The sequence below is a fragment of the Bos indicus x Bos taurus genome, chromosome 16, assembly GCF_003369695.1.
Source record: "Bos indicus x Bos taurus breed Angus x Brahman F1 hybrid chromosome 16, Bos_hybrid_MaternalHap_v2.0, whole genome shotgun sequence".
Taxonomy (NCBI): Eukaryota; Metazoa; Chordata; class Mammalia; order Artiodactyla; family Bovidae; genus Bos; species Bos indicus x Bos taurus.
Window position 1 is genome coordinate 5,782,031 of NC_040091.1, and position 26,249 is coordinate 5,808,279.

At 37.8% G+C, this 26,249-nt stretch overlaps 1 protein-coding gene across 4 annotated transcripts in view; it reads right to left on the bottom strand.

Annotated features, from left to right (window-relative positions):
• Positions 1-2,673: 2,673 nt before the first annotated feature.
• LOC113906361 (complement factor H) overlaps positions 2,674-26,249 on the bottom strand; it is a 385,541-nt gene continuing 361,965 nt past the window's right edge. For 2 of the 4 annotated variants that reach the window (XM_027564388.1, XM_027564385.1), the window contains 6 exons: positions 19,037-19,246; positions 18,166-18,339; positions 16,176-16,352; positions 14,953-15,126; positions 3,519-3,701; positions 2,674-3,083 (listed from right to left, as the gene is read on the bottom strand). In XM_027564388.1, the coding sequence (XP_027420189.1) occupies positions 2,887-3,083; positions 3,519-3,701; positions 14,953-15,126; positions 16,176-16,352; positions 18,166-18,339; positions 19,037-19,246 (1,115 nt within the window). In that variant the 3' untranslated portion in view covers positions 2,674-2,886. Of the gene's footprint in view, positions 3,084-3,518; positions 3,702-14,603; positions 14,768-14,952; positions 15,127-16,175; positions 16,353-18,165; positions 18,340-19,036; positions 19,247-26,249 lie in introns of those variants that run through there. The other 2 variants (XM_027564386.1, XM_027564387.1) reach the window with 2 other exon arrangements.

A 26,249-nucleotide genomic window follows, 5' to 3' on the forward strand; every position in this document is an offset into this window, starting at 1 on the left:
AGAGTCTGTAAATTAACACTCATCTTTACACAGAATGATAATAAGTGCAGAAAAATGATAGAACTGATCTTTAAAAATCACCATTTTCTAGACAACAGTGAAATAACTGTTTGTAGCCTTGGTCATAAATAAATTCTACAACCATTAGTTGAAAAATTTGGAGAAATAATATCTACAAAAATGTTAATATTTACAGCAAAGCTAACTGTAACAATTTCATTTAAGGGTGAGAAAAACAGCTGTTACCAGCAATTCAGATTTACATCAATTAGCACCAGAGGTGATGGCTATGCTTCTTAGACTAAGACGGTCAATTGATGTAGTACAAAGTAATAAGATAATACCTTAAATATTGTAGCTTGATTATTTAAATCTATTTTAATAAAAAAATTTTATGATATTTAGAAATTTAAAATGTTTATAGTTAACTGATTTAAGCTTAATATGCTGTTTAAAATGTATGAACATAAAAATCACCTTTCAGACTGGTGGTGAATGTTTCTAAAATGCTTTGTACCAGCAAAATAAGGAAAATGTAACTAGACCTGGAGTTTATTAGCAAATTGATCTCTAAAGGTCCTGTTGTGTCACTTTGGATATTTCTTTTAGAAAATATTTTAAGGTTCAATGTTGATGATATACACTGAAGACAGAAAAATTCAAGAATTCATGTAAGTAAAAAGAAGTGAAACACCTTTTACACCTATTATCTGTGAATATTGAGTATGCCAAAGCCTTTGAGTGTGTGGATCACAATAAACTGTGAAAAATTCTGAAAGAGATGGGAATACCAGACCACCTGATCTGCCTCTTGAGAAATTTGTATGCAGGTCAGGAGGCAACAGTTAGAACTGGACATGGAACAACAGACTGGTTCCAAATAGGAAAAGGAGTCCATCAAGGCTATATATTGTCACCCTGTTGATTTAACTTATATGCAGAGTACATCATGAGAAACACTGGACTGGAAGAAACACAAGTTGGAATCAAGATTGCTGGGAGAAATATCAATAACCTCAGATATGCAGATGACACCACCCTTATGGCAGAAAGTGAAGAGGAACTAAAAAGTCTCTTGATGAAAGTGAAAGAGGAGAGTGAAAAAGTTGGCTTAAAGCTCAACATTCAGAAAACGAAGATCATGGCATCCGGTCCCATCACTTCATGGGAAATAGATGGGGAAACAGTGGAAACAGTGTCAGACTTTATTTTTCTGGGCTCCAAAATCATTACAGATTGTGACTGCAGCCATGAAATTTAAAAAGATGCTTACTCCTTGGAAGGAGAGTTATGACCAACCTAGATAGCATAATCAAAAGCAGAGACATTACTTTGTCAACAAAGGCTCGTCTAGTCAAGGCTATGGTTTTTCCTTTGGTCATGTATGGATGTGAGAGTTGGACTGTGAAGAAGGCTGAGCACTGAAGAATTGATGCTTTTGAACTGTGGTGTTGGAGAAGACTCTTGAGAGTCCCTTGGACTGCAAGGAGATCCAACCAGTGCATTCTGAAGGAGATCAGCCCTGGGATTTCTTTGGAAGGAATGGTGCTAAAGCTGAAACTCCAGTACTTTGGCCACCTCATGAGAAGAGTTGACTCATTGGAAAAGACTCTGATGCTGGGAGGGATTGGGGGCAAGAGGAGACAGGGACGATAGAGGATGAGATGACTGGATGGCATCACTGACTCGATGGACGTGAGTCTCAGTGAACTCAGGGATTTGGTGATGGACAGGGAGGCCTGGTGTGCTACGATTCATGGGATCGCAAAGAGTCGGACACGACTGAGCAACTGATCTGATCTGATCTGTGAATTCAACTCTAGCTATACTAAATAGTTTCTTACATTTCTTGCCAATATTTTTCTATAAACCTTTATTCAGTGTTTAAAGCAGAGTGTCTTATCTCTGTGTGTGTATTTAATGTTCAATTTTTAAATCACATATATGCCATGTTATAGTAGTTATGCAATATGATTCTCATTGTTCTTTATTTGAATTATGTGTACTTCATAAGCATCTTGTAAAATATTATGAGATCCAACCAGTCCAGGCCAAGGTAAATCAGTCCCGAATGTTCATTGGGAGGACTGATGCTGAAGCTGAAATTCCAATATATTGGCCGCCTGATGTGAAGAGCTGACTCCTTTGAAAAGACCCTGATGCAAGGAAAGATTGAAGGAGGGAGAAGAAGGGGACAACAGAGGATGAGATGGTTGGATGGTATCACTGACTCAATGGACATGATTTTGAATAAGCTCTGGGAGTTGCTGATGGACAGGGAGGCCTGGAGTGCTGCAGTGCATGGGGTCACAAAGAGTCGGACACGACTGTTTGACTGAATTGAACAGAAATTATTATGTATTTCATCATTTTTGGTTTATTCATCTATTGATAGATGATCAAAAGTAAGATAAATTACTTATATTTAATTGCTGAAATAAGTATGACATAGTTTGCTTTTATATGTTTAATAAGTTATATTATCAATATTTTGACTGTTTTCCATTTCTTTCCACACTTTTCCCCCATGTTTTCTAAAACAGAGTTTCAGAAATCCTCAGAAGCAATGGAGAAAGCTTTAAGAAGTTTAGGAAACTGATGGGTTGAAGGAGGCATGAAATTGATTGACTCTAATTTCTTGCTGTAAATGTTTCATGAACAGGACACATAACATTTTGATTTGCCAAGTTTAATGAGGTACTTTTAAGAAGTGATTCATTGGACCCATCTCTCAATTACATTGTCCCCATAATATTTAATACAAATCTGATTTATGATTCAAGATGAGTTAAAAAATACTTGAGAAAATAAACAGAATTGAATTAATAAGGAAAAAGCTGAATACATGTACATATTTCAGTTTTACAACTGCATTTAGTCAATGTTTTATCCACATCGAGGATACACCACCTTTCCTTCCCGACAAGTTGCTCGAAATGTATGTTTTGGTGTCAGTTCACGATAACCATATCGACACATAAATTCAATAGTATCCTCTGTTTTAGAGTAAATTTTTTTATCGTGTTTCCATCTTAACTGTATGTGATGTTTTCTCATTGTTTCTTCTGAAATTAGACATGCCTCTAAAATTAAAGAAAATAAACATGAACCTTTGGGTAATATGCAAATACTTTCAACAGAATTTCAGGGTTTCAAGAACTTTGGTCCAAAAATTCTTCCTCAAACCTTTTCTAAACCAATACACTGAAAATGTATGATGTAGGTTTCATCGTATTTAAAAAATTAATGTTATAAGAATGAGATACTTTGTTTAGTGTAATCATTAAATGTTATAAGAGTCATAATGTCAGTTATCATATGAAGAGCTTTCATAAAGGAGCCATTTGTTGCTTGAACATGAAATTTTCTAACTTTATTTCTATATACAGAGATTAATCCTTGGTGTGCAAGCATTAACTGGTTGTTATTTAATCCATAAAAACTCTATTATAAACAGTTAAACATTATGCTGTGTACAAGGATTATCCCAGGATCCAAGAGAAGTTTAAAGCATTTACCTAAGCATTTTGGTAGTTGTGACCACTCTCCATTCCGACATACTACGTTTCTGTTTCCCCGAAGTTCATAGTAGGCCTGACACCGGTACTCAACAATCGACCCTGTAGGATATACTGATTGCAGGAGTGAGGTAATGTCTCCGTTGTCTATTGGTGGAGGAGGCCCACATTTTCCTTGAGAGTCTAAAAATAATGGCGTTTGCTTTATTCAAAGACAACTCCTACAGTTTTAAACAAATAAAATAAAAATGCAGCCAAATATGTCATACCAAAACTTAAGATTTCTGATGACAGAAATGATTTATTGAAGGAATTTTAATCACTTAATCAGAAATACACATTTTAAGACCTATTTTACCACCATGGAAGCACATATAGTACTTTAACAAATATGTCTGCTTTTGCAGTGTCCTGATGTTCAAACATGTTTTCTTTCAGAGTATATGCAGGAAAGATGGATAGCTAAGATAAAAAAAAAAAAAAATTACCTTTTTATACAACATGTTGTAATGTCTGTGAAAGGAAACTTTGGCTTCCATTTCTGGACAAGATGAGGTAAAAATATTTGTGCTTATAGCATCTGCTAGGTATTCCTTCTGCCAAATAAAGGACCTGAGCATATTATAAAAACCAACACAGGAGACTGTGAAAAAAGTAGTAAGTCAATCTGCTTAGGGACCTTGGGATTCAAAGAGTTACACTGAAGAGAGTCTTTGGGGTTTTCATTTTGCCTTCTATGTACCCTGAGTGGGCCACAGAGACAGCAACCCAGAAATAATACAAGTTCAGAAAGAAAAAAAAGTCTCATGAAGCAGTTGATCTCTTTAAGAAAAGGCCCGGAAAAGAGTAGCCTAGCAAGATACAGTTTTCACAATACTGAATTAGTCTAGAAATACTACACTAAGTGTGTACACTAAGTTCTTGTGTGCACCAGGACCCAGAGACCCCACAGAGACTAAGCCAGAATTGTGTCTGAGTGTCTCCTGCAGAAGTATGGGTGAGCAGTGCACTGCTACAGGGGCAGGGGCTCTGGGTGCAGTAGACCTGGGTATTGCATAAGCCCTCTTGGAGGAGGCTGCAATTAACCCCACAACAGAGCCGCCAGAACCCACACAGGACTGCAGAAACAGTTTCTTAGAGGGCACAAACAAAGCCTTGTGCACAAATGAACCCAGGAGAAAGAAGCAGTGACCCCACAAGAGACTGACCCAGACTTGCTCATCAGTGTCCAGGAGTCCTCAGCAGAGGCATGGGCTAGCGGTGGCCTGCTGCAGGTTTGGGGGCATTGAGTGCAGCAGTGCATGCATAAGACCTGTTGAAGGTCACCAGTATCTTCCTTATCTCCACTACTGTTTGGCCACAGGTCAAAAGACAGGGAGAGAACATGACTCCACCCATCAAGAGAAAATTGAACTAAAGATTTACTGAGCATGACCCCTTCCATCAGACCAAGACCCAGTTTTACCCTGAGTCAGTCTCTCTCATCAGGAAGCTTCCATAAGCCTGTTATCCTCAACCATCAAAGGGCAGACAGAATGAAAATCACAGTCACAGAAAACTAACCAATCTGATCACATGGACAACAGCCTTGTAGAACTCCATGAAACTCTGAGCCATGCTGTATAAGGCCTTCAAATTGGATGGGTCATGGCAGAGGATTCTGACAAAATGTGGGCCACTAGAGAAGGGAATGCCAAACCACTTCAGTATTCTTGCCTTGGGCACCCCATGAACAGTATGAAAAGGCAAAAAGATATGACACTGAAAGATGAACTCCTCAGGTGGGGAGGTGCCCAGTATGCAGATCAGCAGAGAAATAATTGCGGAAAGAAAGAAGAGATGAAGAAAAAGCAAAAATAACATCCAACTGTGGATGTGACTGGTGATCGAAGTAAAGTCTGATGCTGTAAAGAGCACTATTGCATAGGGACCTGGAATATTAGGTCCATGAATCAAGGCAAATTGGAAGTGGTCAAACAGGAGATGACAAGAGTGAACATCGGCATTTTAAAAATCAGCAAAGTGAAATGGACTTGAATGGGTGAATCTGATTCAGGTGACCAGTATATCTACTACTTTGAGCAAGAATCCCTGAGAATTGGAATAGCCATCATAGTCAACAAAACAGTCTGAAATGCAGTGCTTGCATGCAATCTCAAAAATGACAGAACAATTGCTGTTCATTTCCAAGCCCAAACCATTGACAAGCACAGTAATCCAGGTCTATGCTCTGAACATCAATGCTGAAGAAGCTGAAGTGGAATGGTTTTCTGAAGATGTACAAGGACTTCTAGAACTAACAAGCAAAAAGATGTCCTTTTCATTATACTGGACTGGAATGCAAAAGTGGGAGGTCGAGATATCTGGACTAACAGGCAAGTTTGGCGTTAAGAGTACAAAATGAAGCAGGGAAAAGGGTAACAGAGTTTTACCAAGAGAACACACTGGTCATAGCAAACATCCTCTTCCAATAACACAAGTGAAATCTCTACACATGGACATCACCAAATGTCCATGGAAAACTCTACACATGGACAATACCAAAATCAGATTGATTATATTCTTTGCAGCCAAAGATGGAGAAGCTCTATACAGTCAGCAAAAACAAGACTGGGAGCTGACTGTGGCTCAGAACATGAACATCTTGTTGCCAAATCCATACTTAAATTGAAGAAAGATGTGAAAACCACTAGACATTCAGGCATGACCTAAATCAAATCCCTTACAATTAGAGTGGAAGAAACAAATAGATTCATGGGATTTGATAAGACAGAATGCCTGAACAACTATGGAGAGAGGTTCCTGACTTTGTATGGATGAAGGGATCAAAATCATTCCCAATAAAAAGAAATAAAAACAGCAAAATGGTTGCCTCAAGAGGCCTTACAAATAGCTGAGAAAAGAAGAGATACTAAAGGCAAAGGAGAAAAGGAAAGATAAAACGATTTGAATGCAGTGTTCCAAAGAATCCAAGGAGAAAAAAGAAAGCCTTCCTCAGTGATCAGAGCAAAGAAAAAGAGGAAAACAATAGAATGGGAAAGACTTTAGATCTCTTCAAGAAAACTAGAGATACCAAGGACATTTCATGCAATGATGGGCACTATAAAGGACAAAAATGGTATAGACCTAACAGAAGTAGAAGATATTAAGAAGAGAAGGCAAGAATATATAGAAGAACTATACAAAAAATATCTTCATGACCCAGATAACCACAAAGGTGTGATCACTCACCTAGAGCCAGACATCCTAAAATACAAAGTCAAGTATGCCTCAGGAAGCATCACTGCAAACAAAGCTAGTGGAGGTGATGGTATTCCAGTTGAGTTATTTCAAATCCTAAAGATGATGCTCTTTAAGTGCTGCCCTCAGTATGCCAGCAAATTCAGCAGTGAACAAAGGTCTGCAAAATGTCAATTTTCATTCCAATCCCAAAGAAAGGCAATCCCAAAGAATGTTCCAACTACAGTACAATAGCATTCATCTTACACGCTAGTAAAGTAATGCCCAAGTTCTCCACGCTAGGCTTCAACAGCACATGACCCATGAAATTCCTGATGCTCAAACTGGATACAGAAAAGGCAGAGAAACTAGAGATCAAATTGCCAACATCCATTGGATCATCAAAAAAACAAGAGAGTTCCACAAAAAAATCCACTTCTGTTTTATTGACTACACCAAAACCTTTGACTGTGTGGATCACAACAAACTGTGGAAATTAAACAGATGGTAACAACTGACCTGCCTCTTGAGAAATCTGTATGCAGGTCAAGAAGCCCCAGTTAGAATCAGACATGGAAGAAAAACTGGTTCCAAATCAGGAAAGGAGCACATCAAGTCTGTATACTGTCACCTGCTTACTTAACTTCTATGCAGAGTACATCACGCAAAATTCCAAGCCAGATGAAGCAGAAGCTGGAATCAATATTGTCAGGAGAAATATCAACAACGTCAAATATGCAGATGGCACCATCCTTATGGCAGAAAGTGAAGAACTAAAGAGTCTCCTAATGAAAGTGAAAGAGGAGAGTGGAAAAGTTAGCTTAAAAATCAACATTCAGAGAACTAACGTAATGGCATCCAGTCCCATCACTTCATAGCAAACAGATGGTGAAACAATGGAAACTGTGAGAGACTTTATTTTGGGGGCTCCAAAATCACTGCAGATGGTGAGTGTAGCCGTGAGATTAAAACACACTTGCTCCTTAGAAAAAAGTTATGACCTACTTAGATAGCATATCAAAAAGCAGAGACATTATTTTGCCAACAAAATTCCACCTAGTGAAAGCTATGATTTTTTCAGTTGTCATGTATGGATGTGAGAGTTGGACTATAAAGAAAGCTGAGCACCGAAAAATTGATGCTTTTGAACTGTGGTGTTGGAGAAGACTCTTGAGAGTCCCTTGGAATGCAAGGAGATCAAACCAGTCAATCCTAAAGGAAATCAGTCCTGAATATTTATTGGAAGGACTGATAATGAAGCTGAAGCTCCAATACTTTGGCCAGCAGATGAAAAGAACTGACTATTTGGAGAAAATCCTGATGCTGGGAAAGACTGAAGGCAGAAGGATAAGAGTATAACAGAGGATGAGATGGTAGGAGGGCATCACTGACTTGATGGACATGAGGTTAGTTAAGCTTTGGGAGTTGGTGATGGATGGGAAATCCTGGTGTGCTTCAGTCCATCGAGTTGCAAAGAGTCAGACATGACTAAGCAACTGAATTGGACTGATTTAGTCTAGAAACACACGATGGCAGAAACCTCAGACCAATCCTTTTCATGCCTTGATCTACAGAGTCCAAGTAAGCAGCTCATATTTCCACCCACATAATGAGCGAACTCTTGAGAGAGTCCCTTGGACTGCAAGGAGGTCCAACCAGTCCATCCTAAAGGAGATCAGTTCTAGGTGTTCACTGGAAGGAATGATGTTGAAGCTGAAACTCCAATACTTTGGCCACCTCATGCAAAGAGCTGACTCATTGGAAAAGACCCTGAAGCTGGGAGGGACTAGGGGCAGGAGGAGAAAGGGACGACAGAGAATGAGATGGCTGGATTGCATCACCAACTCGATGGACATGAGTTTCAGTGAACTCACCGAATTGGTGATGGACAGGGAGGCCTGGCGTGCTGTGATTCATGGGGTTGCAAAGAGTCGGACATGACTGAGCGACTAAACTGAACTGAACTGAACTGAATGAGGAAACAAGAAACCTCTGCCCTTTCTCCTGGTGTCTGAGGAGGTCAGGTGGGAACCTTGGCCTAGCACCCTACATGGCAGTAATTTATCACCCTACATGGCTGATTAATGAAGGAGTCCAATAACATCCTTAGTCTCAAGATAAAAAAGCTCAAGTGTCTGAATACAGTTGAAAATCCTTTATCAGACCAAAGACCAGGTAAACCTCAAAAGAGAAAAAGCAATCAACAGAAGACAACACTGAGATGACACAGATATTGAAATCATTGGATGATGGTTTTTAAAAATCTAGTCTAATTGGTAGAACTAGAAAATAGATTATTAGAAAACCACATGGATTGACAATATATCGCAGATGGCAGAATGATCAATAAGTTTGAATATTAACTAACCTTGAAAATAGACTGAGAAGAAAATGGACATAGCTTCAAGTATCTGTGGGAAGATAGCAAAGAAGGTTGAACATGAAGTTGAAAATAAAGAATAAGAGATAAAAAATAATGGCTGAGTTCCCTGTGCCATCATTTTCTGATGGTCTAAATGGAAAGGAAATCCAAAAGAATGGGGATATGTGTATATGTGTAGCTGATTCACTTTGATGTACAGTGAAGCTAACACTATATTGTATAGGAAATACACTCCAAAAAAATTTTTTTTGAATAATGGCTGATAATTTCTCAAATAGGGCATATGACTTAGCAACTAACCAAAAACAACTACATGCTAAAACTGCTCAGTGAATTCCAAATGGGATGGAGCCAAATAACTTAATGTCAAGATACATCATAATCAGTTCCTGTTGTGTTGTTCAGTTGCTCAATTGTTTCTGACTCTTTGCAACCCCATGGATTGTAGAAAGCCCAGGTTCCCGGTCCTGCATTGACTCCCAGAGTTTGCTCAAAGTCATGGCCATTCTGTCGATCATGCCATCCAACCATCTCATTTCCTGATGTCCCTTCTCCTCCTGCGCTTAATCTTTTCCAGTATCAGGTTCTTTTCCAAGGAGTCAGTTCTTCTCATCAGGTGGCCAAAATACTGGAGCTTCAGCTTCAGCATCAGTCCTTCCAATGAATATTCAGAACTGATTTCGTTTAGGAATGACTGGCTTGATCTCCGTGCAGTCTCAGGGACTCTCCAGAGTCTTTTTCAGCACCACAGTTCAAAAACTCAATTCTTTGGTAGTCAGCCTTCTTTGTGGTCAAACATTCACATCCATACATTACTGCTTGAAAAACCATAACTTTGACAATATGAACCTTTGTTGGTAAAGTGATGTCTCTGCTTCTTAACATGCTGTCGAGGTTTTTATGGCTTTTCTTCCAAGGAGTCTTTTAATTTCATGGCTGCAGTCAGCACCCACAGTGATTGTGAAGCTAAAAAGAATGAAGTCTGTCACTGTTTCCATTTTCCCCCATTTTTGACGTACAGTGATGGAATCCAATACAATGATCTTCGTTTTTTGAATGTGGTTTTCAGCTAGCTTTTTCAATCTCCTCTTTCACCATTATCAAGAGGCTCTTTAGTTCCTCTTTGCTTTCTGACATTAGTGTGATGTCATCTGTGTATCTGAGGTTATTGGTATTTTTCCTGGCAATCTTGATTCCACCCTGTGCTTCTTCCAGCCTGGTATTTTGTGCGATGTTAAAGTAGCAGGGTGACAATATAGCCTTGACACACTCCTTTCCCAATTTTGAATCAGTTTGTTGTTCCATTCTGGTTCTGACTGTTGCTTCTTGACCTGCATACAGGTTTCTCAGGAGGCCGGTAAGGTGGCCAAGTATTCCCATCTCTGTAAGAATTTTCCACAATTTGTTGTGATCCACACAGTCAAAGACTTTAGTGTAGTCAATGAAGCAGAGTGTTTCTTCAATCCCTTTGCTTTTTCTATGATCAAACAGATGTTGTCAATTTAATTTCTAGTTTTACCGTCTTTCTAAATTTAGCTTGTACATCTCGAAGTTCTCAGTACACATGTTGAAATTTAGCTTGAAGGGTTTTGAGTATTACCTTGCTAGCATGTGAAATGAGCCCAGTTGTGTTGTGGTAGTATGAATATTCTTTGGCATTGCCCTTCAACTGACGTTTTCCAGTCCTATAGCCAATGCTGACCTTTCCAAATTTGCTGGCATATTATGTATAGTACTTTCACAGCATCATCTTTTAGCATTTGAACTAGCTCAGCTGGAATCCCATCACCTCCACTAGCTTTGTTTGTAGTGATGCCCACTTGACTTCACACTCCAGGATTTCTGGCTCCAGGTGACTTGTGGTTATCTGGGTCATTAAGTCCTTTTCTGTACAGTTCTTTTGTATATTCTTGCCACCTCTTCTTAATACCTTCTGCTTCTCTTAGGGGCATACTGTTTCTGCCCTTTATGTGCCCATCATTACATGAAATGTTCCCTTGCTCTCTCTAATTTTCTTGAAGACGTCTCTAGTCTTCTCCATTGTATTGCTTTCCTCTTTTTTTTTTTTTTTTTGCATTGCTCACTTAACAAGGCTTTCATATCTCTCCTTGCTATCCTTTGGATTCTGCATTCAGATGCGTATAATTTCCCTTTTGTCCTTTGCACTTTGCTTCTTTTCTTTCATCTCTTTGTAAGGCCTTCTCAGAAAGCCATTTTTCATTGTTCTATTTCTGCTTCTTGGGGATGGTTTTTCTCACTGCCTCCTATACAAACCTCCATCCATAGTTCTTCAGGCACTCTCTCAGATCTAGCCCCTTGAATATTTTTATCCTTTCTGCTATATAATCATAAAAGCCGTAATGGCCTAGTGGTTTTCCCTGCTTTCTTCAAGTCTGAATTTCACAATAAGGAACTCATGATCTGAGCCACAGTTAGCTTCCAATCTTGGTTTTGCTAACTGTGTGGAGCTTCTCTATCTTTGACTGCAAAGAATATAATCATTCTGATTTCGGTACTGACCATGTCGTGATGTCCATGCATAGAATTGTCTCTTGTGTTTTTGAAAAAGATGTTTGCTATGACCCTTGTCTTCTCTTGTCAAAACTCTTTTAGCCTTTCCCCTGCTTCATTTTGTACTCCAAGGCCAAACTTGCCTGCTACTCCAGGTATCTTTTTATTCCTACCTTACATACCAGTTCCCTGTATGAAAAGCAGATTTTTTTTTTTGGTTTCTCCGGATAAACTACCTACGTGCATCTAAATACCTAGAGAGACTAAAAAGACCATGCAAAGACATATACTCAAAAACAATGCAGATCCATTTCAAACTATTTTATAATGTTCAAAAATCCACAAGGAAGTCAAGAAAAGAAAATCGTTGAGAATTGAAGGAAACACACACAAAACAAATAAGAAAATGGCAGACTGTCCTTAATAGTTAATAAGTCACTCTAAATATAAATGGTCCTAAATATATCAATGCAAAATGGCTGTCTGGGGAGGCCTTACAAATAGCTGTGAAAAGAAGAGAAGCAAAAAGCAAAGGAGAAAAGGAAAGATATAAGCATCTGAATGCAGACTTCCAAAGAATAGCAAGAGATAAGAAAGCCTTTCTCAGCGATCAATGCAAAGAAATAGAGGAAAACAAAAGAATGGAAAAGACTAGAGATCTCTTCAAGAAAATTAGAGATACTAAGGGAACATTTCATGCAAAGATGGGCTCGATAAAGGACAGAAATGGTATGGACCTAACAGAAGCAGAAGATATTAAGAAGAGATGGAAAGAATACACAGAAGAACTGTACAAAAAAGATCTTCACGATCCAGATAATCACGATGGTGTAATCACTGACCTAGAGCCAGACATCCTGGAATGTGAGGTCAAGTGGGCCTTAAAAAGCATCACTACAAACAAAGCTAGTGGAGGTGAAGGAATTCCAGTTGAGCTATTCCAAATCCTGAAAGATGATGCTGTGAAAGTGCTGCACTCAATATGCCAGCAAATTTGGAAAACTCAGCAGTGGCCACAGGACTGGAAAGGTCAGTTTTCATTCCAATCCCAAAGAAAGGCAATGCCAAAGAATGCTCACAATTACACTCATCTCACATGCTAGCAAAGTAATGCTCAAAATTCTCCAAGCCAAGCTTCAGGAATACATGAACCATGAACCTCCTGATGTTCGATCTGGTTTTAGAAAAGGCAGAGGAACCAGAGATCAAATTGCCAGCATCTGCTGGATCATGGAAACAGCAAGAGAGTTCCAGAAAAACATCTATTTCTGCTTTATTGACTATGCCAAACCTTTGACTGTGTGATCACAGTAAACTGTGGAAAATTCTGAAAGAGATGGGAATACCAGAACACCTGATCTGCCTCTTGAGAAATCTGTATGCAGGTCAGGAAGCAACAGTTAGAACTGGACGTGGAACAACAGACTGGTTCCAAATAGGAAAAGGAGTACGTCAAGGCTGTATATTTAACTTATTTACTTATATACAGAGTACATCATGAGAAACGCTGGGCTGGAAGAAACACAAGCTGGAATCAAGATTGCCGGGAAAAATATAAATAACCTCAGATATGCAGATGACCCCACCCTTATGGCAGAGAGTGAAGAAGAACTAAAAAGCCTCTTGATGAAAGTGAAAGTGGAGAGTGAAAAAGTTGGCTTAAAGCTCAACATTCAGAAAATGAAGATCATGCCATCCGGTCCCATCATTTCATGGGAAATAGGTCGGGAAACAGTGGGAACAAGTGTCAGACTTTATTTTTTGGGGCTCCAAAATCACTGCAGATGGTGACTGCAGCCATGAAATTAAAAGACGCTTACTCCTTGGAAGGAAAGTTATGACCAACCTAGATAGCATATTCAAAAGCAGAGACATTACTTTGCCTACAAAGGTCCATCTAGTCAGGGCTATGGTTTTTCCTGTGGTCATGTATGGATGTGAGAGTTGGACTGTGAAGAAGGCTGAGTGCTGAAGAACTGATGCTTTTGAACTGTCGTGTTGGAGAAGACTCTTGAGAGTCCCTTGGACTGCAAGGAGATCCAACCAGTCCATTCTGAAGGAGATCAGCCCTGGGATTTCTTTGGACATAATGATGCTAAAGCTGAAACTCCAGTAATTTGGCCACCTCATGCGAAGAGTTGACTCATTGGAAAAGACTCTGATGCTGGGAGGGATTGGGTGCAGGAGGAGAAGGGGAAGACAGAGGATGAGATGGCTGGATGGCATCACTGACTTGATGGACATGAGTTTGAGTGAACTCCGGGAGTTGGTGATGGACAGGGAGACCTGGCGTGCTGCGATTCATGGGGTCGCAAAGAGTCAGACATGACTGAGCGACTGAACTGAACTGAACTGAACTGAACTGAATGTACTTCTTGGTTTGGATTCCCATCCTGTCTTATCTCTAAACACTGAAGTATCCCAGTACCAAGTTCAGCCTTTTTATTTTTATGTGTACACTCATTTCCTGCATGAGTTCAGCTAGTTATTGTTCAGTCACCAAGTCATGTCTAATACTTTGTGACCCCACGGACTGCTCATGCCAGGTTTCCAGGTCCCTGAGCTCTCCCAGAGTTGCGTAAGTTCATGTCCACTGAATCAGTGATGTCACCCAAACATCTCATCTTCTGTCACCCTCTTCTCTGTCTTCCTTCAACCTTCCAATGAATCAGCTATTCACATCAAGCTTAGCTTGAGGATTTTGAACGTAACCTTACTAGCATGGGAGATGACTGCTACTGTCTGGTGATCTGAACATTTTTTAGTACTGTCCTTCTTGGGAATTGGTGAGGATTGACCTTTTCCACTCCTATGACTACTGCTGGGTTTCCCAAATTGCTGACCTAATGAGTGTAGCACTTTTGTAGCATCATCCTGTAGGATTTTAAATAGCTCTGCTGGAACTCAGCTAGTAACCTACCTTTTAATATCATCCATAGGTACAGCTGCCCACATCTATGTCAGATTTTGTGATCAGGCCCCAGCTGCTTATTCCATGTCTCAAAGTGGAATTTCTTGGGCTGTTAAATGTAACTATGGAATCTTTTACACACTTATCTTCAGAAAACAACTGACTATCTTAATGTTTTAAGACAGGAAATGTCCCATGATTCCAACTTCTCAAATCTGGTCAACACTGTCATAAAATAAACATGTTAGATTACATATTCAGACCACAAAAGAACTGGATTTTTAGCATCATTTTTTTTTTTTTTTGCAACCAAAAATTATTCCAGAAAGGCTACTTCATCCTAATTTTGATTCAATATATCTTGTTATTGTATTCTCTAAATTGGGTGGACAGGGTGAGTAAGATACTACCTTTACACTGAGGTGGTTCTGTCCAAGTTCCATTTAAACATACGACTTCCATCTCCCCAAAAAGGTCATAATTCCCAATGCATTCATAACGTGCTCTCTCATCACTTTGATATCTAGACTTCTGATTGTGTATAATAGCATTTTCCACTTGAGGTGGATTCCCACAGGAAACATCTGAATAGAAAGGTAAAAAAGTATCTCTAATATAATGATTATCATGAACAGCAAGGGGGAAATAGAATGTCAAATATATTCCATGGTTGTTTCAATTCAACAGTTAATCTGTCATGAAAGACTGCTAATTGTCATCAGTTTATATGTAAGGTTAAGGGAAAGGAAATAAAGCAATATTTTTCAGCAGGAATTAAACTTCTGTACCTTAATTCTCTCCCTTATACTTCACTACAAAAGTGATACACAATTTTTAGGGCACTGAAAAAAAAGAGTTTTCCTGGAAATCTCTTTTTGAGGTTAGTAAAATAAAAATTATAAATTATATAAATTCAAAATGAATTTATAAATCATAAGCAAAACATAATAAAAATATCATTTGACTTCAAGATTTGGTTTACATTCATCCTGTTTATGAGATATGACTTTAGGGCCTTTCAGAAAATAAACACAATAGGTTCTTCTTTAGAGATTGATCAAGAATTAAACACTTTGAAGAATACTATAGTTGCAAGGAGAAGATGATTAATTAAAGATTTGAACAAAAATCTGGAAAAATAATAGAAAAATAAAGTGTAAATTTACAAAACTATACTTTAATGATATTTTGGGGCAAATGCTAAGGTCATCATCATCAATGATGTGCATTTTTCAGTGTGATTCAGGGGATGAAGAGGCTGTAACTACAAGAGGCTGTAGCCATGGGTCCTAAACTGAAATACACACAGAATTCCTTGGCAATCATCAAGACATTGTCAGAGTTGCAGCCCCAGAGGTTTTGATTCAACAAGTCTGAGTGAGCCTGTGAATCTGCTTGCATATAACAGTTTACAGAATGTGCTGAGAATGCTCTTCCAGGACTGTGCTTTGAGAACTATTGGGCTACAACACCAAACACTGGGAACACAAGTCTATCCCTTTTTATGTTCAGGCACAAACTGGTTTTGACCTGGCCTAAAAGTAATCTATGTCCATTTAATGATAGTGGAGGCAATTTTCTACATTATATTATTTCAGATACTTATATAAATTTAAAAATTTTACCAAAGTACCTCTGCATGCTGGCCTTCCTATCCATTTGCTCTTAATACACTGTATAGTATTAGATCCATCCAACTGATAATATGATAGACACTTAAAAGCCACTTGTTCTCCTGACCTATAGAAATCCTTCTCCCGATCTGTGAGTACAGCATCCTCAAAGGTGGGCAAGTTAACACAATTTGTGCCTGAAAGAAAAAAGAATATGCATTTGTTTAGTACATCTTTAAAGATTCATAGTGACCACTGATTATATTCCAGAAAATAAATAGTTACATATCAAACCAATGAATATTCTACAGCATTTCTCTTATACCTTGAGACAAATGTCAGAAATCTTGATATGTCACATTGACCATCTCTATATTATCAAAAATACAACATGGGAATGGTGACATTCTAAGAGGTAGAGCTGCATACTTCTCAAATTTAAGGTATCTTCTCGCATGAAAGCCCACCTAAATTATGAATGTTTCTATTTTTGCTTTTATCAAAATATGTTACCTTGAGTTATGTTAAATGTCTTAGAAAATTGCATATTACAAAGAAATGATTGACAAATTAACAACAACTGAGTAGTTCAGCCATAGTACAGGAACAGAGACCAGAAATCTGAGATGTATATCAGAGGATATTAAAACTGAACCCAAGATGATGTGAAAGAGATAGTTTAGTGTTATCAAATTGCCAACGTCCATTGGATCACAGAAAAAGCAAGGGAATTCCAGAAAAACATCTACTTCTGTTCATTGACTACACTAAAGCACTTGATTGTGTAGATCACAACAAACTGTGGAAAATTCTTGAAGAGATGGGAATACCAGACCACCTTACCTTCCTCCTGAGAAAACTATGCAGGTGAAGAGGTAAGAGTTAGATCCATACACAGACAATTGACTGGCTCAAAATTGGAAAAAGAGTACTTCAAGGGTGTATATTGTCATCCCGCTTATTTAACTTAAATGCAGAGTACATCACGCAAAATGCCTGGCTGGATGAAGCTCAAGCTGGCATCCAGATTGCCAGGAGAAATACCAATAACCTCAGCTATGCCTCAGGTGACACCACCTTAATGGCAGAAAGTAAAGAGGAACTAAAGGGCCTCTTGGTGAAGGTGGAAGAAGAGACTGAAAAAGCTCGCTTAAAACTCAACATTCAAAAAATGGAGATCATGGCATCTGGTCCCATCACTTCACGGCAAATAAATGGGGAAAAACTGGAAACAGTGACAGACTTCGTTTTCTTGAGCTCTAAAATCACTGTGGATGGTCACTGAAGCCATGAAATTAAAAGACGCTTGCTCCTTAGAAGAAAAGCTATGACAAACCTCAACAGCATATTAAAAAGCAGGGACATCACTTTGCCAACAAAGCTCCACCTAGCCAAAGCTATGACTTTTCCAGTAGTCATGTATGATTTGAGAGTTGGATAGTAAAGAAGAGTCAGGCTGAGTTCCAAAGAATTGATATCTTCGAACTATGGTAATGGAGAAGACTCTTGAAAGTACCTTCGACTGCAAGATCAAAACAGTCAATCCTAAAAGAAATCGACCCTGAATATTCAAAGGACTGATGCTGAAGCTGAAGCTCCAATACTTTGTTCACCTGATACGAAGAGCCGACTTATTGGAAAAGACCCTGATGCTGGGAAAGATTGAGGGCAGGAAGAGAAGGGGACAACAAACAATGAGATGGTTGAATGGCATCACCAATTCAATGGACATTGGTTTAAGCAAACACCAGGAGACAGTGAAGGACAGGGATGCCTGGCTTGCTACAGTCCATAGGGTTGCAAAGAGTCAGAAACGACTGAATGACTGAACTACAACAACAAATCAAACTTTTATTATTTCTAGGGTTATTAATCCTCTACCAGAATTCAGAACTTTTCATAGGTACCTTGTTAAATTCTAGAATTACTGCTCAATTTCATATTTGGGCCATTTATGCTTTGAATTAAAAGATATTTGTCAGCTTTAGAAAAAAAGGAAAAATACAATACTTATGCAATCTTGCGGACGAGACCATTCCCCTCCTAAACATCTTATAGATGCAGGTCCATCAGTTCCAAACCCTTCATCACAGTCATAAGTAACTTCTTCTCCATATTGGTAACTGTCTTTCTTGTGAGATATAACACCATTCTGAATATAAGGTGGAAGTCCACAAGGAAGTCCTGGGAAGAAATGAAAGAATGATTTCATGTTTTGCTAACTTTGAAATTTAATTTGATGTCCTGGTCAACATATTTGGTAGTTTTACTTGAAAATAATAAATCATTATACAGGAACTTCCATGACATGGGAGGAAAGTGCACAAATTTTTCTTAAAATTACCAGTCTGGTGTGTGTCCACTTGAGCAAGAACTTGAAACTGAAATTACCAATATATGAAAGAAATCATCAGTGCTGCTCTAACCAATCATGAGTAATAAAAGAAAAACACATTGAGACTCCACACTTAGGAAAAGTACTTAGGAAAAGTACTATATATTGTAAGACATTAAAAGGGACATTTTAGGGAAGACATAGGACACTTTTTTGAATCTTAGATAGATAGGAATATAAACAGGTTTATGAATATAATAGGTTTAATTTTATTGCATATCTAGTGTTAATACAAAATAATTGCCAAGTTGAAAAGCAATTCTCTATAGAACTAACAAAATTATTAATAACAAAGTGATTAATTTTATGTCAAATTTGATTTAATGTATAAATATATACATTTTATTTTAATATAAATGACCTATAAATAGATGTTACTTGATATATTTAGAAAACTAAAGGATCAAGTCTCATGACTTTGATGACAATTGATTAGTTTTAATGAATGGTACTGAAAATAGATTTTGGTTTGCCTAGTGTCCTCACCTACGCACTGAGGTGGAGAGCTCCACTTTCCCATGTGGCATATTATCACATTATTTTCAGATATCTTGAAGCCTTCTTCACATGTATAACTTAACTTAGTGCCATGTGCATACAGCCTTTGTTCATGTATTTCTCTCCTTTCTTCTGCAGAGCTAGATGAGCTAATGGTTCCATGGTCTATTTGAGGTGGTTGAGAACATCCAATTTTTTCTGTATGAAGTACAGAGGTCAAAGAGTAAAGTACAAATATAATCTTTAAATTAAAAATGTTAATACAATCAAATATTACTTTGGATTTTAAAATAAGAATAAAAAGAAAAGAATACTCAGAACAATTTACAGAATTCTAAAACTGACAGATATTTGAAACTTGCAAGCTATTTGTCTCCATAAACACTATGCTACTACCACTTGTTCCATGTGCCCCTTCATCCTTTTTGAAATGAATGTCTTATTGAAATGTTGGATGTATAACAGTATGTTAGCTTCAAATGGGCTACAAAATGCTTTTACTTTTACATGCATTATAAAATGACTACCAGTATGTCTAGTAGCAATAGTTCCTAACAAATGTATTACAATATTATTGACCATATTTGTATGCTGTATATTACATCCCCCTGCCTTCATTATTGCATAACTGGAGTTTGTACTTCAAAATCCCCTGTACCTACTTTGCCAACCCCCTCCTCCTTTCTTGCAACAACTCACTAATTTTCTGTATCTGTATGAGCCTGTTTTCCTTTTGTTTTTAGACTTCACAAATAAGTGAAATCATGTGTCATTTGTCCTTTTCTATCTCACCTACATCTCTTAGAATAAATACTTCCTAGACACATCCACGTTGCTGCAAATGGAAATGTTTCATATTTTATGGCTCAGTCATAGTTCATATTGTGTGTATGTATAAAACACCTTCTTTATCTACTTATATATCAGTGGACTCTTTAGGTGGCCTCCATACCTTGGTTATTGTGTGTAATACTGCAATGAACATTGGAGTGCATAATCTTTTTAGATTAGTGCTTTTAGTTCCTATGAATAAATATCCAGTAGTGGAATAGCTGGATCACATGGCAGTTCTACTTTTAAAATTTAAAGGAAATTCCACATTCTTTTTCATAGCAACTCTGCCAGTTTACAATCCCACCAACAGTGCACAAAGATTCCCTTTTCTCCACATCTTTGACAACACTTGATGTTGTCCTTTTCATGGTAGCCATTATGACATGTGTGAAGGGACATCACAGTATGGTTTCAATATGGTTTTCCTGGATACAGTAGTCTTGGCTGCAAGTTTTTTTCATTACCTTCTATATGTTGTGCCAGTCCATTATGACCTAAAAAATATTCTTCAGAAGACGTTGATACTTGTAAGGGTCTCCTTGTAGGTAACTACTGCCTTTTCTCAGGAAGGAGAAGAGGTGACAGAGGATGATATGGTTGGGTGACATCACCGTTTCAATGGACATGAACCTGGGCAAACTCTGGGAGATGGTGAGAGACAGGAAAGCCTGGCATGTTGCAGTCCATGGGGTCGCAAAGAGTTGGACATGACTTGGCAACTGAACAACAACTTTCTATTAATTAATGTCTTATTTAAATTGGAGGCTAATTACTTTACAATATTGTGGTGGGTTTTGCCATACATTGACATGAGTCAGCCAAGAGTGTACCCCCATCCTGAACCCCCCTCCCACCTCCCTCCCTATCCCACCCCTCTGGGTTGTCCTAGTGCACCAGCTTTGAGTGCCCTGTTTCATGCATCGAACTTAGACTGGTAATCTATTTCACATATGGTAATATACATGTTTCAATGCTATTCTATCAAATCATCCCCCACTCGCCTTCTCCCACAGAGTCTAAAAGTCTGTTCTTTATATCTGTGTCTCTTTTGCTGTCTTGCATATAGGGTCGTCGTGACCATCTTTCTAAATTCCATATATATGCATTAATATACTGTATTGGTGTTTTTCTTTCTGGCTTATATCACTCTGTATAATAGGCTCCAGTTTCATACACCTCATTAGAACTAATTCCAATGCAATCATTTTAATAGCTGAGAAATATTCTGTTGGGCATATGTACCACAACTTTCTTATTCATTCGTCTGCTGATGAACATCTAGGTGGGTTCCATGTCTTAGATATTGTAAACAGTGCTACAACAAACATTGGGGTACATGTGTCTCTTTCAATTCTGTTTTTTTCAATGGGTATGCCCAGCAGTGGGACTGCTGGTTCATATGGCAGATCTGTTTTCAATTTTTTTAAGGAATCTCCACACTGTTACCCATAGTGGTTGTAGTAGTTTGCATTCCCACCAACAGTGTAAGGGGTTCCGTTTTCTCCACACCTTCTCCTGCATTAGACTTTTAGATAGCAGCCATTCTGACTGGCAGGAGATGGTACCTCACTGTGGTTTTGATTTGCATTTCTCTGACAATGAGTGATGCTGAGCATTTTTTCATGTGTTTGTTAGCCATCTGTATGTCTTCTTTGGAGAAATGTCTGCTTAGTGCTTTGGCCCATTTTTGGATTCGGTCGTTTGTTTTTCTGGTATTGAGCTGCAAGAGTTGTTTATATGATTGTGAGATTAGTTCTTTGTAAGTTGCTTCGTTTGCTATTATTTTCTCCCACTCTGAAGGCTGTCTTTTCACCTTACTTAGAGTTGTCTTTGTTGTGCAAAAGCTTTTAGGTTTAATTAGGTCTCATTTGTTTATTTTTGCTTTTATTTCCATTACTCAGTGAAGTGGGTCACAGAAGATCTTGCTGTAATTTATGTCAAAGAGTGTTTTGCCTAAGTTTTTCTCGAGGAGTTTTATAGTTTCTGATCTTATGTTTAGATCTTAAATCCATTTTGAGTTTACCTTTGTGTATGGTGTTGGAAAGTTTTCTAGTTTTCTTCTGTTATAGATGGTTGAGCACTTTTCCCAGCACCATTTGTTAAAGAGATTGTGTTTACTCCATTGTATGTTTTCGCCTCCTTTGTCAAAGATAAGGTGTCCACAGGTGCATGGATTTATCTCTGGGCTTTCTATTTTGTTCCATTGATCTATATTTCTGGCTTTGTACTAGTAAAATATGATCTTGATGACTGTAGTTTTGTAGTATAGTCTGAAGTCAGGCAGGTTGATTCCTCCAGTGCATTCTTATTTCTCAAGATTGCTTTGGCTATTCGAGGTTTTTTGTGCCATTCTTTTTTCTCAAGATTGCTTTGGCTATTCAAGGTTTTTTTGTATTTCCATACAAATTGTGAAATTATTTGTTCTAGTTCTGTGAAAAAAAATGTTGTTGGAGACTGATAGGGATTGCACTGTATCTATAGATTGTTTTGAGTAGTATATTCATTTTCAGTATATTGATTCTCCTGATCCAGGAACATAGTATATTTCTCTATCTATTTGTGTCATCTTTGATTTCCTTCATCAGTGTTTTATAGCTTACCATGTATAGGTCTTTTGTTTCTTTAGGTAGATTTATTCCTAAGTATTTTATTCATTTAATCACAGTGGTGAATGGGATTGTTTCGTTAAATTTTCTTTCTGTTTTCTGATTGTTAGCATATAGGAATGCAAGGGATTTCTGTGTATTAATTTTATATACTGCAAATTTACTATATTCATTGATTAGCTCTAATAATTTTCTCATGGTGGCTTTAGGGTTTTCTATGTAGAGGATCATGTCATCTGCAAACCATGAGAGTTTTACTGGTTCTTTTCCAATCTGGAGTCCTTTATTTCCTTTTCTTCTCTGAGTGTTGTGGATAAAACTTCCAAAACTCTGTTGTATAGTAGTGGTGAGTGTGAGCACCCTTGTCCTGTTCCTCACTTTAGGGGAAATGATTTCAATTTTTTGCCACTGAGGATAATGTTTTCTGTGGGTTTATCATATATGGCTTTTATTATGTTGAGGTATGTTCCTTCTACGCCTTCTTTCTGTAGGGTTTTTATCATAAATGGATGTTGAGTTTTGTTAAAGGCTTTCTCTGAATCTACTGAGATAATCATATGTGTTGTTTTCCTTCATTTTGTTAGTGTGGTGTATTACATTGATTGATTTGTGAATATTGAGGAATCTTTGCATCCTTGAGAAAAAGCCCACTTGGTCATGATGTATGATCTTTTTAATATGTTGTTGGATTCTGATTGCTAGAATTTTGTTAAGGATTTTTACATCTGTGTTCATCAGTGATATGGGCCTTTAGTGTTCTTTTTCTGTGGCATCTTTGTCTGGTTTTGGAATTAGGGTGATGTTGGCCTCACAGAATGAGTTTGGGAGTTTACCTTCCTCTGTAATTTTCTGGAAAGGTTTGAGTAGGATAGGTGTTGAAAAGAAAAGTGAAAGTGAAGTTGTTTAGTCCTGTCTGACTCTTTGCGACCTCATGGACTGTAGCTTACCAGGCTTCTACGTCTGTGGGATTTTCTAGGCAAGAGTATTGGAGTGGGTTGCCATTTCCTTGTCCAAGGGAACTTCCCTACCCAGGGATTGAATGCAGGTCTTCTACATTGCAGGCAGATGCTTTACCCTCTGAGCCACCGGGGAGGGATAGGTGTTAGCTCGTCTCTAAATTTTTGATAAATTCACCTATGAAGCCGTCTGGTCCTGGGCTTTTGTTTGTTGGAAAACTTTTGATTCCAGTGCTATTTCAATGCTTGTGATGGGTCTGTTAAGATTTTCTCTTTCTTCCTGGTTCAGTTTTGGAAGGTTATACTTTTCTCAGAATTCGTCCATTTCTTCCAAGTTGTCCATTTTATTGGCATATAGTTGCTGATAGTAGACTCTTATGATCCTTTGTATTTCTGTGTTGTCTGTTGTGATGTCTCCATTTTCATTTCTAATTTTATTGATTTGATTATTCTCCCTTTTTTTCTTGATGAGTCTGGCTAATGGTTTGTCTATTTTATTTATCTTCTCAAAGAACCAGCTTTTAGTTTTGTTGATTTTTGCTATAGTCTCCTTTGTTTCTTTTTCATTTATTTCTGCCCTAATTTTTATGATTTCCTTCCTTATACTAACCCTGGGGTTCTTCTTTTTCTAGTTGCTTTAGGTGTAAAGTTAGGATATTTATTTTTCTCTTATTTCTTGAGGTAATCTTGTAAAGCTATGAACCTTCCCCTTAGCATTCTTTTTACTGATTCCCATATGTCTTTGGTTGTTGTGTTTTCATTTTCATTTTTTTTCTATGCATATTTTGATTTCCTTTTTGATTTCTTCCATTATTTTGTTGGTTATTAAGAATCGTGTTACTTAACCTCCATGTGTTTGTATTTTTAATAGCTTCTTTTTCCTGTAGTTGACATCTAATCTTACCACATTGTGATCAGAAAAGATCTTTGAAAGGATTTCAATTTTTTTGAATTTATCAAGGCTAAGTTTATGGCCCACGATGTGATGTATCCTGGAGACTGGTCCTTGTGCACTTGAGGAAAAGGTGAAATGCACAGTTTGAGGGTGAAATGTCCTATAGATATCAATTAGGTCTGACTGGTCCATTGTATCCTTTAAAGTTTGTGTTTCCTTGCTAATTTTCTGTTTGGATGACATGTCCATATGTGTGAGTGGGGTATTAAAATCTCCCACTATTATTGTGTTATTGTTCATTTCTCCTTTCATACTTGTTAGCATTTGCCTTATGTATTGAGCTGCTCCTATGTTGGGTGCATATATATTTATAATGTTATATCTCTTTTTGGATTGATCCTTTGATCATTAGATAGTGTCTCTCTTTGTCTTTTTCATGGCCTTTATTTCAAAGTCTATTTTATCTGATATTGCTACTCCTGCTTTCTTTTGGCCTCCATTTGCATGAAATATTTTTTCAGTCTGTATGTGTCCCTTGTTTTGAGGTGGGTCTCTTTTAGACAGCATATATAGGGGTCTGAGTGATGTTGGTGATGGACAGGGAGGCCTGGCGTGCTGCGATTCATGGGGTCGCAAAGAGTCAGACACGACTGAGCAACTGATCTGATCTGATCTGATAGGGGTCTTGTTTTTGCATCCATTCAGCCAGTCTTTGTCTTTTGGTTGGGTAATTCAACCCACTTACACTTAAGGAAATTATTGATAAGTATGATCCCATTGCCATTTACTTTGGAACAACAACATTATTAATTTTTTTTCCATTAAATTATAATGTGTCCTGGTATGGACCTTTTCAGGTTCATCTCTTTTTGGGACTGTCTGACTTCTAGACCTGAGTGTCTCTTTCCTTCCCCAGGTTAGAAAAGTTTAGCTATTATTTCTTCAAGTAAGTCTCTGTCTCTCTCTATTTTATTTTTTTTTTTATTTTGAAATTAAACGGTTTTTATTGTTGCTTTAATTTTCTCCATAGGATTTTAATCTATTTTAGATAATAAATCTCAAGTGTTCCAGGCACCAGACAACTAATTTTTATTTAATTACTACTGACTTACAAACAGAAGAAGACAAATTATTCAAATGTTAAATGATTTTTTAGAACACAGGTTAACCCAAGGCAGTGGATATCTATTTATGAGAAATGTTCCGTGAAAGATAAAATGTGATAATTTATGTTCATCTTTATTTTTTAATTTTATTTTATTTTTAAACTTTACATAATTGTATTAGTTTTGCCAAATATCAAAATGAATCCATCACAGGTATACATGTGCTCCCCATCCTGAACACTCCTCCCTCCTCCCTCCCCATACCATCCCTCTGGGTTGTCCCAGTGCACTAGCCCCAAGCATCCAGTATCATGCACTGAACCTGGACTGGCATCTCGTTTCATACATGATATTTTACATGTTTCAATGCCATTCTCCCAAATCTTCCCACCCTCTCCCTCTCCCACAGAGTCCATAAGACTGCACCATACATCAGCGTCACTTTTGCTGTCTCGTACACAGGGTTATTGTTATCATCTTTCTAAATTCCATATATATGAGTTAGTATACTGTATTGGTGTTTTTCCTTCTGGCTTACTTCACTCTCTATAATAGGCTCCAGTTTCATCCACCTCATTAGAACTGATTCAAATGTATTTTTTTAATGGCTGAGTAATACTCCATTGTGTATATGTACCACTGCTTTCTTATCCATTCATCTGCTGATGGACATCTAGGTTGCTTCCATGTCCTGGCTATTATAAACAGTGCTGCGATGAACATTGGGGTACACGTGTCTCTTTCCCTTCTGGTTTCCTCAGTGTGTATGCCCAGCAGTGGGATTGCTGGATCATAAGGCAGTTC